Consider the following 13,836-nt stretch of genomic DNA (forward strand, 5'->3'; position numbering starts at 1 on the left):
GCTCTCTGCCCTTTACTGATCCAGCCTCGGGCCCATCCATCTGGCCCATCAAGAGTCACTCTCATATAACCATAAAACCTTAGAAAAATCAGTCTTAAGATATTTATTGGCCCAGTCTTGATGTTTTATCTTATGTTTCTTGTTCAAAGGTGGTCGTTTTACAGCGTTCCTTACCTTGGCCATGTCCCTGAGTATCGCACACCTTGTGCTTTTTGATACTTCAGTAACGTTGCAGCTCTGAAATATTGCAAAATTGCTGGCAAATGGCATCTTGGCAGCTTCACGCTTGTTTTTACTTAATTTATGGGCAGTTATTTTGTGCCTTTTTTATCGACACACTTCTTATTACCCTGTTGGCTATTTGCCATGAAACGCTTGATTGTTCGGTGATCACGCTTCAAAAGTTTAGCAATTTCAAGACTGCTGCATCCCTCTGCAAGACATCTTACAATTTTTTACTTTTCAGAGTCCGTCAAATCTCTCTTCTGACCCATTTTGCCAAAGGAAAGGTGTTGCCTAATAATTAAGCACACCTTATATAGAGTGATGTCATTAGACCACACCCCTCTTCATTACAGAGATGCAAATCACCTGATTTACATAATTGGTAGTTGGCTTTCAAGCCTATACAGCTTGGAGTAGGGCAACATGTATAAAAAGTATGAAGTGATCAAAATACTCATTTGCCTAATAATTCTGCACACAGTGTAATGTTTCTCAGTGTTCCTCATATAGCATAATGCTCCATAGCGTCTCCACACAGTATAAGATGCTCCACAATGTCTCTGCACAATATACAATGCTCAAAAGAACTGAACACAGAATAATGCTCCACACTATCTCTACACAGTATCACGCGCCATTGTCTCTACATAGTATAAAATGCTCTATAGTGGTCTACAGTATAAAATGCTCCTTGAAGCCATCCACATTATTATGTTCCACAGTGGCCCCACAATGTAATGCATCACAGTGGCCCTACACAGTATAATCTGCTCTCCAATAATCCCCATAGTTTGATGCTGCACTGTGGCCCTACACAGTATAAAATGCTCCCCAGAACCCCCCACAGTATAATACTCCACAGTGGCCACAAGCCTCCAACCGCTTCATTAGAGCAAAACCCATGAGTTCAGCTCATTCCACAGCAGCAGGGACAGTGGACACAGCGCAGCGGCAGCAGCAGGCTTTCCTGTGAATCATTTGTGTGGGCAATGCACGGCAAGCACATGGACCTCATCATAGTCTATGGGGTCCATGCGCTTTGACAGCACAGCACTTGCAATTGCATTCCGTCCGGGGGGGTGTCCATGCGGACTCTGCCCGGACGGAATACATACGCTAGTGTCAACCAGGAGTTAGCAAGACTGGGTTCACATCTGCGATCAGTGAGCGCTCAGGGATTCAGTTCCCCACTCCACTTGAAAAAATGTGGAATGAAAAGTCCTGCAAGCATTTTTCAGGCGGAAACCCAGCAGACTCCATTATAGACTATGGGGTCCACATAAACTACATCTAGTTTGCAGTAGACATACTTGGCAATCTATGTAAATTTGTAATAAAAAAAACCCTTTTACTGAAAGGGAACTTCGGTGATACTTCTTCGTTGGCTAAACACTTCCCCTTATAGTTTCTCAGCCCCGTGTCAAAAAAGTTTCTTCTGTATAAAATTTAATGGCAGACTCTAGATATTTTACTTGTATCAGGGCCCCTTCACACGGCGTAAGCGCGCCGCTCATTTAGACCCGTACACGCAAGCGCTTCAAAACACATCCCATTCACTTCAATGGGAGCGCGCGTGAAGCCGGCTTTACGTGTACGGGTCTAAATGAGCGACGCGCTTACGCCGTGTGAAGGGGTCCTTAGGTCTGCAAGATATGGCAAAGTGTTTATTTTGTCCTCAGACTGAAATCATTGTATCAAGAAACTTTTTGGGTAAAAATACAAAGCAAATTTAAACTCCTACTACAAGCCTTGTTTTCAAAGGAATAAGACATTTTATTTTTGATTTTGTTGCAAATCCTCAGAAAAATTTCCTGTAAAATATTTGTGTGTTAAATGGCAGCACAAATGGACATACTAAGTTATCAAAAATCCACACCCTATGTCAGTTTCCATTGCATACTTTATTTTGCAGCACGTGGATGACATTTGTTAAAATCTGCTGCTAGTGTCTCAAATCGGGATAGAAATATCTGCATTGCATCCTAACCATGTGGACACAGCCTAATGGGGACCACAGGGGCTTTGTGATCCTGAAGGTACTGATGCCAAATATTAGATATCAGGACAGAGAAGCATCATCACCTAGATTTCCCATATAAGGCCGGGGCCCCACGGGACAGAAATGCCGTGGGGAAAATTGCGGCGTTTTAGAGTAAGTGCAAAGTGGATGGGATTCTAGTGAATCCCATGCCCACTTTGCGGTAAAAACCGCAGTGCGGACACACCACGATTTCCATAACCGGCGAGGTTTTGGAAATCGCAGCATGTCAATTATACCTACGGAAACACCGGCGGTTTCCCGGCGGTATAATTGTAACAAAGTCTGTGGAGGAAGACTCCGCGACCTTTATGTCTAAAGCGCTGCGGGAAGAACCACAATGCGTTGCCACCGTGGTTTTCCCGTGGGGCCTAAGCCTAATTCCCACCAGTTTTCTAACGCGAGTTCTAGTAAAATTGTCCCAGGCCTACCCATCCCAGCCTGCCTCGGTCTCCATCCAGCTCTGCTCCCTTTCATAAAAAGTAGTGTTGAATACAGCAAGTGTGAAGGGCATAGTTTTATAGGCAAAGGAACATAGTGAGTTAAAAAGAAGTGACGCTTGCCTACCCTGTCCTACATTGTGACCCCTGCTCCATATTTTACTCATATAGCAGCGACATTTACAATTCCCAACATTTGACCGCTGAGGCCTGAGGTCGCAGCAGTTGTCTAAGGGTCTTCACTTTTGGGCCTGACCAGTGCCGGTATAGGATAGAACATGGGAGCCCATACCGCAATGAAGGATTTGAGGACAGGTGAGTATTGCTTCTAAAGCTTCAATAAGTGTTGTACACATTACACTGTAAAGCATGATACACAAATAAAATGGTAGAACTTTCTTTTCCAAGCAGAGTATTTAAGTCTCGTCTTCAATCGTGACCCCACTACTAGTTTAAACCACAGATTTAAAGAAGTCTATAGCACTACTTCTACCAGGGATAAGGACTACATGCAAGTTTGGGTCAGACCTAGTCATCGGTATCATGGAAGAAACATTCCATGTATACACTGTATGCATGTATGTCTGTATATATGTGAATATATATTTTATAATGTACATTATACAATTTCCTTTCTTTGCGAGGAAGGACAAACGATGAAGGCAGAAGGAAATCTTGTCACTGCTAGTAATAATTTAGTTACAATATTGCACAAGGCTATATGCAATAAATCATTTTTATCAGATATCTGGACCTTGATATTTCTCATAGTTGTGCAAGCTTGTATTACGCCCCATACTGAAGTTCTGCTGCATAAAAGTGTGAGACTTTTTACATATGATAGGACGTCTATCAGCTGATTTTTATGGGACCACAGATCACAGTATTCTTTACATGATGGAGACCATCGTGCTGACATGCCATCTGTTAGGAGGGGCCCGGGGCCACCACTGTGCTACGCGGAGGCTCCCGGCCCGCTCTGTGTCCGGCGCGGCTGGTCCCAGCTGGGGTAGGCTGGAATCCTCTGTTTGAGTCTGCAGAGATTCCGGTTTTCCAGAGGCTATTTACAGCTCATTCTGGTCCTGGCCCGCCGCTGGTTATTCGTTTTTCCCTGCAGTATCAGCTTCCCTAGCGACGAGCCTCTTCTGTTCCCTGTCTCCTGGCCTTCTACCTCCTGCCTCTTTTCCTGCATCTGGATTTCCTTGGATGTGGATGACCCGGCTTGCCTTACAGACCTCTCCTCTGTGATCCTGATTTTGGCACCTTCCTGACCTCCTGTGTATGACCTTTGGCTTCCACCTGACCTCCCTTTTGGATCCTGATTTGGCTACTCCTCTGACCTCCTTCCCTGACTACGCTTCTGCCTCTGCCTTCTGTTACCACGTTACCTCCAGTTATCGACTCAGCCTGTTTGACCACGTATTTGCTCCTTGGGTATTTGCGTGACTCCCCTGGTTTACCCTTCTGCTCATCTGCACTCTAGTCCATCCTGCTCTCTTAGACTTCACTCTCAGGTTAGTGTCTGGGTCCTCCAGATGCGGATTTGGGCCTCAGACTTTTACCAAGTCCAAGTCCACCATCAGGAGCTCTGGTGTAGAACTCTGGGGTCTGGTTCTGCTCTTTTTGGGAGAGCATAGCACACCTAGGACTGTTTTTGCCTCAGCACTTGGGGATTCTAGTTGCCCAGGACTTTGAGTTATTTGTTGCATCAGGCCCTAACGCCATCTTTATTACAGCAGCTGATATAAGCGTTGCAGCACCAGTGTCCCATATGCTAGTGGATCTATCCAAACAACAGGTCATCAATATAAAAATCATAGAAAAACACTTTTAAGGGATTCTATCGTTAGAATCGCTTATTCAGATAATATCACATCAGAATAGCCTTAAGAAAGGCTATTCATCCCCTACCTTTATATTTCTGCTCCGCGCCCCCGTTCCATTGACATACCGTTTTTTCCCAGTATACAAATGAGTCTCCAGACAGTACATGGGCGTCTCCTGTGCTGCTTGAAGACTCTCCAGCGACGCCTCCATCTTCTACTGCCGTGCCTCTCCTCCTCGTCCTTCGTCTATTCTTCCGGTGAGCCTGCATTCGGAATCTAAATTCTGCACATGTGTAGTCGGCTCTGCCATTGGGCAGAGATTGCACATTTCTGATCAGCCATTTTATTGTGGCTGCTTACAGGCACAGTACGCTCGTGTAAGCGGCACAGTAAAATGGCCGAACAGACATGCACAGTCGGCTCTGTCCGAACGCAGACTCGCTGGAAGATTACATGCAGGATGCAGCAGAAAGGAACGGCTGTAGAAGACGGAGGCGTCACTGGAGAGTCTTGAAGCAGCACAGTTGACACCCCCTGTGCTGTCTGGAGACTCATTTGCATACCGGGAATAAACGGTATTTCAAAGGAATGGCGGCGCGGGGCAGAAATATAAAGGTAGGGGACGAACAGCCTTTAAGGCTATTGCAACGCGATCATAATGGTATATAGAGGGGGAACTTTAAGTAGCCATAAATGAAAGCAGTTACATAGTATTTTACAGCAAAGTTACTGTTCTCTCACAGGCATGACAATGGTCTCTTATGATGTATTGTTCATGTCCCTTCCATGCTCTCTCATTTCCTGGCTCGCTCCTTGTCAGCCCTTCCTTTAAATTCCTTAGTGACCAGACTATTCAATAAAATACTTCCTATTGAAATATATATATATATATATATATATATATATATATATATATATATAGATATATATATATATATATATATATTATATGAATGGGAATCTGTGCTAACAACTAGCTGTCAAAGTATCAGTTTGTATAAATACAAATGCCTCATCTTTTTGTAAGGACTAGTGACCACGTACTTTGGTCCTGATTTTGATGCGGGAAGCGCGTCAGAATCAGGGCCAAAATGCGCCTGCCGCGGCTAGCTGCGCCTTCCGACAGTCACAGCTTCCCGCTCCGGAGTAGGCCCAAGTGAATGGGCCTAGTCCAGAGGGATCGTCTTGACACGGACGCATGGATGCTTCAAGAAATGGCAGCTCGCTTCTTTTTTCCGCGAGTGGGAACGAACCGCTAGTGGAAAAAAGATCGCTAGCGGTCTACATAGACCTCTATTGTGAGGGGGTGGATTTTGAGGTGGATTCCGCGCCAAAATACGCCCCCTCTTGCCCCGTGTGAACGAGCACTGGGTGGATCGTTGGCTGCTCCATAACCTGCACAAACAAGTGGACAGTAACAAGTACCAGCCAGGAACATAACTCAAACTAATGATCACATGCGTACCGCTCATAGAAGACGGATACAGGATGACTGAGCTGAGAGATCACAAACCACATGTGGTTTTGCAGACAACCTTTAAGCAAATTTACCTTGCAAGCTTCCTGCACAGCCACATCCTCAGCACACGTTACTAGATATACCTAATGGCTGAGACTGATAGACCTTTAACACCTGGTTTTCATAACTCTTCTTCAGGGTGTAAATGTGAAGAGAATTACTGATTGCATCCAGCAAAATTGTTTGGCAATCTTTGGTTACATGTAACGTAGATAGCTGTTTGGCATATAGCACGCAAGTCATTGCTTTCTAATGGAAGATAAATGTGCATGACTTGTGATAATGTGCTACAAACCCTCCTCACCTCCACCCTTCATGTAAAATACTCTTCTCTGCCCTTATATTGCATTGTGAGCAGAAGGCCACATCTCTGAGTGATGTCGCCACCTGCTGGGCAGCACAAATTATGTATTTCCTCATGTCTCCAACCTAGGACAGTAAGAACGGGCCAGATTCTGCAAGACATGGCAGTGAGGTACTTAGCACAAAAATCAATATTCAATAAAAGCCCCTCTGACCACTCTCTGTAAATGTAAAGTCTGCCAGACGGCCACAGCTAAGCCACAAGCCTACACACTCTTGTGTATAACCTGTGTGGTCACTTTTTTGGATTGCATCAATTTCCTACTTCTGCTTCTGCTTTGGGGGACTGGCTAAAAAGAGACATTTGCTTTTAAGCAGTAAAAAATTGAGTTCAGTATATGTTATAGTTAGGGTTGAGCGATCGGGATTGGAAAAGATCGGATTCCGGATCAAGTAAATTTCACGATCACAATCGGATGGAAAATGATCGGAAATCGGATTTTAAAATCGATCCTGAAATCTCAAGATCGGCTCAACCCTAGTTATAGTCGAATACACGGGCGGAGACAGGCTGAGCATGCATGTTTAATTCATCAGAAAGACTGAGAAAAGCCATGTCAAAACTGTCAGATTCAGTTACTTTTTATCACATGGATGAGGCCACGTTGTGGAAAAGCTGTGATTTTGTTGCAGAGTTTGATAGAGTTTTTTGAGACTAAATAAAGAGCACTTATAATTCTCCATAAAAAAAAAAAAAAGCAAAAATGCAGCTTTTCTGCAAAGTGTCGTCTCAGCATAAAAAATCTCTGTTGACCCATTTTTCAGTCTAAATTTGTCACTAAGAGGAAGGGAAACTGGACTGAACTGGCTGTGTCTCCTCTTTCCAATGATAGTATATGGGTGTTACTACAACAACAGTAAAACCTAAAGGGTTCTTCAGCGGAGATTTTCAATACTTAGGGCTAAGTTCACACGGGGCAAGTTGGCAGCTGAATTTGATGCGGAATCCGCCTCAAAATCCACTGCTCCCATTGACTTTAATGGGAGCCGCTCGCTTCTTTTTTTCGTTAGCTAGTAGCCCCCATTAGCCGCCGCGTTTGCGTCACGAGGCTCCGGCCCATTCACTTGAGCCTAATCCTTCGCGGAATGCCACGATGGGATGGGTACAAGCAATACCCCGTGTGAACTAGCCCTTACTTCTCCCAGGTTCTACTTCCACGGGTTTCTGAACTGTCTGTGGCCCCATGTCACATATTCGGAAACCAGGACCCAGTCCAAAGTCATCCCATCTATGTCCTCCTCTTCCGAGCTCACTGCTAGTTACCTGTACTATGGAAGGTGGCTGAATACATCATAATAAGGGGGCATTCACACGATGTAATGCGGCGTTGATTCTGACAAGTAAACTCATGTCAGAATCAGCGCTGCAAAACAGAATCCCATTGACTTCAATGTGTTACGCGCGCTAAACGGAACCCATTGAAGTCAATGGAATTCTGTTTTGCAGCGCTGATTCTGACACGAGTTTACTTGTGAGAATCAATGCCGCGTTACATTGTGTGAATGCCCCCTAATAGTAAAGCCAGCCCGTACAGTACAGGCAAGTATTGTTCTGGTCACATAACCTGGGGTCAGGAGTAGCCCAGAGACCTGAAGTTCCTCCGCAACAAAATCCAGGGGAATTAAGTAGTGAAACTTATATAAGGGTCATCATTTTCAGATGTGGGGAGGGATCTTACACCTTGGACCTCACTGATAAGGTCATTGAGGAGACTGGAGCATTCAGACAAATGCTGCAGTTCTTCACTTTTTACCATTCACTTTGTTGTATATGGTATAGTAGCTTATCCATAGGATAGGGGTAACTTGTTTTCTCTGGCACGCCCATTGAAATGAATATAGGAGTAGGCACACTGGCCAATCATTACTCCATTCAGAATGGAAGGACTGGTCTGCAAGTGAAAACCTACTGATAACTTGCAGCTTGGCCTCAATGACTTGACTTTTTCAGGCCCAGTAACTTGAATGAGTCTGTTTTGTGCAAAAAATGGATAAAAGTAGGGCCTCACAGGAAAAAAACCCCACCCAATTACACCAAAAAAAATTCAATGGCTCGGTTTTCTTTCCAGCCTACGGAAAGAAATCAATGTGAACAAGGCCTCAATGTGTAGATGCCACGCAGTACGCTCAGTTTAGAATGGATTGGTTAGATTAAAAGCAACTCTATCCTGAAACAGATTCTGTTGCCATTGTACCTGCAAGCAGCACTTTTCTCTCCGCATGTTTTGTGTGGAAACCACACGGACCCCATTGTAATCTATGGGGTCTGCCGGTTTCCTTAGGCAACTGCTTTTTTATGCGTTTAGGTTGGCATTCGAGGGGTCCCCGAGCAGACTTCCTGAACGGAAACCCGAGCGCAGATGTGAATCGGGCCTTACACCTTTGTAATCAGGTCCAAGTCAGGGCTCGTTCATATCTGTGCCCGTACTCCGTTCTGCATGTTTCCATTTCCTGCACAAAACAGGGGCAGGAGACGGAAACCTGCAGGCATGTTTCAAGCCTCCGTCCGTGTGCGCCAGTGAGCGTTTTATGCGTTTAGGTTGGCATTCGAAGGGTCCCCGAGCAGACTTCATGAACGGAAACCCGAGCGCAGATGTGAACCGGGCCTTACACCTTTGTAACCAGGTGCAAGTCAAGGCTCGTTCACATTTGTGCCCGTACTCCATTCTGCAGGTTTCCGTTTCCTGCACAAAACAGGGGCAGGAGATGGAAACCTGCAGGCATGTTTCAAGTCTCCGTCTGTGTGCGCCGGTGAGCGTTTTATGCGCTCCACGGTGAAACCGTTTCTTTTAAAACCGGACACAAAGTCGGACATGCAGTACGGTCCAGTTTAAATAAAAACGGTTTCGCAGCGGAGCGATAAAACGCTCACCGGTGCTCAAGGCCAGACTCGGCATGACAGGTTTCTGTTTTCTGCATGCAGAAGACGGAAACCTGAGCACAGACTGCTGAACGCTGGTGTGAACCCTGTGTCAGTATTCTACTGTGTAAATGAGACTGAAGGTTTGTTTTGTATGTGTGTTTTGTATAATAAAATAATGACTTCTCGATACAATAAAAGTAAATATAATAATAATAATAATAATAATAATAGCATGTGGTAAATACTAAATGTTTGCCTAGTCTTTTCTTCTCCTATATAACAGTGTCAAATAAAATTAGTGACAAATCAGCAGTATAAGCGGGTCACCAGTTCATTCCTCCGTATTCTGCGGTCTCGCTGAAACGAGATCAAATAGCAAACCGTGACATCTTCTTGTAAACAGGATGTAACTACCAGATCTCTGCAAGCTTTTTAGGTTTCATATGTTTCCAAAAAGAAATAACTACATATAGAGAAAAGACATTTTTCAGACAAACTCTGAAACAAAAACTTTTTTAATCCCAGCCACGGAAAGTATAACCATATGAGGTAGTGAACCACTGGTCCTTAAAGGGATTCTACCATTAAACTACTTTTTTTTCTCATTACCACGTCGGAATAGCCTTAAGAAAGGCTATTCGTCTCCTACCTTTAGACGTGGTCTCCGCCGCGCCATTCCGTAGAAATTCCGGTTTTAACCGGTATGCAAATGAGCTCTCCGCAGCAATGAGGGGAGGCCCCTGCGCTGAAAGGCCAACGAGCGCATCCCCATTGCTGCCCGAGAGCTCTTTCCTGCGCCGCCTTCTTCTTCTGCAGCAAATCCGCCTCTTCTGGCTTCTCTTGCTCTTGTAGTTCTATACAGGAGCATAGAGAGGCCACCCCAAAATGGCCACCGGCTCCTGTATTGAACTGCAAGAGTGGCTACCCAAAAATGGCCGCTGGCTGGCGGCCATTTTTGGGTAGCCGCTCTTGCAGTTCAATACAGGAGCCGGCCGGCGGCCATTTTGGGGTAGCCGCTCTTGCAGTTCAATACAGGAGCCGGCCGGCGGCCATTTTGGGGTGGCCTCTCTATGCTTTTGTATAGAACTACAAGAGCAAGAGAAGCCAGAAGAGGCGGAGTTGCTGCAGAACAAGGAGACGGCGCAGGAAAGAGCTCTGAGCAGCAATGGGGACGCGCTCATAGGTATTTCAGCGCTGGGGCCCGCCCTCATTGCTGCGGAGAGCTCATTTGCATACCCGTTAAAACCGGTATTTCTACAGAATGGCGCGGCGGCGACCACGTCTAAAGGTAGGAGACGAATAGCCTTTCTTAAGGCTATTCCGACGTGTTCATTAGAAAAAATGGTAGTTTAATGGTAGAATCCCTTTATGGACCTGTGGGTGGTTTAGTGCCCCAAATACACCTACCACGTAGGAATAGCCTTTAGATGTCTTCTCTGGGTCAACTGTTCGGTATATAATCCGGTTTTCGTCGGTATGCAAATGAGCTCTCTCACAGCACCAGGAGCGTCCCCAATGCTGCGAGAGAACTCTCCAGTGCCGCTCCATGCGCAATCGGCTGCCTGAGGCCTAGAAGTTTAAAGCTACCACCGGAAGAAGATGCAAAGAAGACCCGTTCCTGAAAAAGAGGGAGGCGGTGATGCAGAGTTATCTCGCAGCATTGGGGATGTCCCCAGTGCTGTTTGAGCACTGGGGCCAGTCCCCAGTGCTTCGAGAGAACTCATTTGCATACCAACAAAAACCGGATTATATACCGAACGGCGGCGCGGAGAAGACATCTAAAGGTAGGAGATGAATAGCCTTTCTTAAGGCTATTCCTTCGTGGTACCCAGAAAAAAATGAGTTTTAATGATAGGATCCCTTTAAGGTTCGGAAGTGTGTAGAATAGGGCTGGGCAATTATAATTAAACATCCTACCTCAATTTTGATTAATGAACAGCTTTACATTCAACTTTTCAAACTTATAATAGTCTGTTTACTCTCATTTTTCTGCAGGTCAGATCGATGGATACTCTGTTTCTGCTCCATACATTAAGTATATCTGCCCAACGGGACAGAATGTGAATCTCACATGCACTATCAGTGGACACCCAAAGACTCCACATGAACAGCTAGTCACACATTGGATTTACACTAAAGAAAGGAACCCGGACTGCACCAATAAACATGTGGGGAATGGAACAGAGCATGACCATCACAAAACACATAAAGGAGGCCTCCTTCATAGCAAGGTGTTTCAAAAAACTCTTATGAACCTCTCCGAACTCGACAGTGGTGGATATTGCTGTTTTCTGTATGAGACAGATAAACAACATCATCGTCGTATGTCCCACAGTTATATTGATGTCGAGGTGAAAAAAGGTAATGCTTATTATAATACACTATAGTAATACTAATCTGAAACATATGTCTGTATAAATGAAAAACCCAAATCCAGTCAATGTACCAACATAATGTAGATGGCATCTATTCAAAGTATATGAATGTGAACTATAAAGTACTAAAAGCTAGATATACATGTAAGATAAAGGTGATGTCAGCTGATCCTGATAATTTCAGTCGTACCGGACGCCCATCTAATGTCCTGACAGTATATTTCTAGTCATAGCCATAAGTGTTGACTCCCCTGAAATTTTTTTCAGAAAATTGGGGCAACACGGTGGCTCAGTGGTTAACGCTGGGGTCCTAGGTTCAAATCCCGCCAGCAATAGCATCTCCAAGGAGTTTGTATGTTCTCCCTGTGTTTGCGTGGATTTCCTCCCATACTACAAAGACATACTTAAATGAAAAAAAATGTACATTGTGATCCCTATATGGGGCCCACAATCTACATAAAAAAAAAAATTCTGAAAATTAAGAATTTCTCCCAGAAAAATTATTGCAATTACACATTTTGTCAAACACATTTCCTTTGTGTGTGTTTCCCAATGGAACAGTGAACCAAAGGTCCTTAAAAGAGGTTGGCCACTTTCAGACCAATATTGAGAAATAAATGTTATTGTTTGTACAAGATTTACAATTTTCCAATATAATTTCTGTATCAATTCTTCAAGGTTTCCTAGATCTCTGCTGGTTGTCATTCATTCTGTTACTTCTAGTAGATAAAAGTCTGACCATGGTCATGTGATTTACGGTCCATGGTCATGTGATTTACGGTCCATGGTCATGTGATGAGCACACAGGTGAACAACTGATTACAAGGCAGATTGCTGACTATAACGAGCGGCACCTGTGTTCTCATCACATGACCATGGACCGTAAATCACATGACCATGGACCGTAAATCACATGACCATGGACCATAAATCACATGACCATGGTCAGATTTTTATCCACTAGAAGTAGCAGAATGAATCACAGCAATCAGAGATCTATAAAACCACGAGGAATTGATACAGAAAGTATATTGGAAACTTGTACAACTTTTTATTATACAAACCATAACATTTGTCTCTCAATATTGGCCAAAAAGTGGCCAACCCCTTTAACCACTGGATTAACACAAAAAAAAAAAGAGAAAAAAGACAACTGGGACATAAATTAACACAAAAATCCAAAAAATGGTCCGGACAAAATTGTCACCTTTTCAAAATTCTAGGAAAATAGCTTTGTTTTAAGCATGTGATATTCAAATTCACCTGTGGTAAGTAACAGGTGTGGGCAATATAACACACCTGAAACTAGATAAAAGAAGAGACGTTGACTCAATTTTTGCATGGTGTGTTTGTGTGTAGCACACTAAGCATGGAGGATGGAAAGAGAAGAGAATTTAGGCTTGAGAACCACAATTGTGGAAAAATATCAAGTATCTCAAGGATACAAGTCCATCTCCAAAGATCTTGATGTTCCCTTGTCCACAATGGGCAACATAATCAAGAAGTTGACAACCTATGGCACTGTAGCTAATTTCCTTGGACAGAAAAGAAAAAAAATTAATGAAAGGTTGGAACACTAGATAGTTCGGATGGTGAATAAGCCCCAGTCAAGTTCCAAAGAAATTCAAGCTGTCTTGCAGGCTTGCGGTGCATCAGTGTTAGAGTGAACTATCTGTTGACACTTGAATGAAAGGTCTTGATCAGACCTTGAAGAAGGACATAAGATCCGAAACGCGTCGTCTGACGTTAGCCTTTTTGTCTTTTCCTGTGACTGCGTGTTTATATTTTATCCTGTGGACATGAAATAAAGTAAAGTTTTTTATTGGAGGAACTTTCGTTTCGTTGCTGGATGATTTTCGCATTATTTCTGGATTTTACTCTCAGCCACAAGAGACAGGCATCCGGGCAAGTCCAGGGATACGTATTTCAATCGGATGACAAACACTTGGAGATTTCTGCAGGAGAGCTGAGTATAATCCCTCCTTTTTCCCTTTCCCAGTTTGTGATAAAAAATCTAGACTGAAGTTTGACAAAATGTGCGTGAGTAAGCCAAAATCCTTCTGGGAAGATGTCTTGTGGACAGATGAGACCAAGATAGAGCTTTTTGTTAAAGTATATCATTCTGTTGTTTATGGAACGGAATGAGGCCTGCAAACAAAAGAATACAGTACTAACAGTCAAATATGG

The 13,836-nt window shown here is 44.0% G+C and overlaps 2 protein-coding genes across 2 annotated transcripts in view; one reads left to right on the forward strand and one right to left on the reverse strand.

The window, feature by feature from the left end:
- CDH23 (cadherin related 23) overlaps positions 1 to 13,836 on the reverse strand; it is an 832,275-nt gene that overhangs the window by 111,190 nt on the left and 707,249 nt on the right. The window lies entirely within an intron of this gene.
- VSIR (V-set immunoregulatory receptor) overlaps positions 1 to 13,836 on the forward strand; it is a 33,021-nt gene that overhangs the window by 8,894 nt on the left and 10,291 nt on the right. Inside the window, exon 2 of the mRNA XM_075258452.1 lies at positions 11,270 to 11,635. Coding sequence (XP_075114553.1) covers positions 11,270 to 11,635 — 366 coding nt within the window. The remainder of the gene's footprint in view (positions 1 to 11,269; positions 11,636 to 13,836) is intronic.

The sequence above is a fragment of the Leptodactylus fuscus genome, chromosome 10 (genome assembly GCF_031893055.1).
Source record: "Leptodactylus fuscus isolate aLepFus1 chromosome 10, aLepFus1.hap2, whole genome shotgun sequence".
NCBI classification, from domain to species: Eukaryota; Metazoa; Chordata; class Amphibia; order Anura; family Leptodactylidae; genus Leptodactylus; species Leptodactylus fuscus.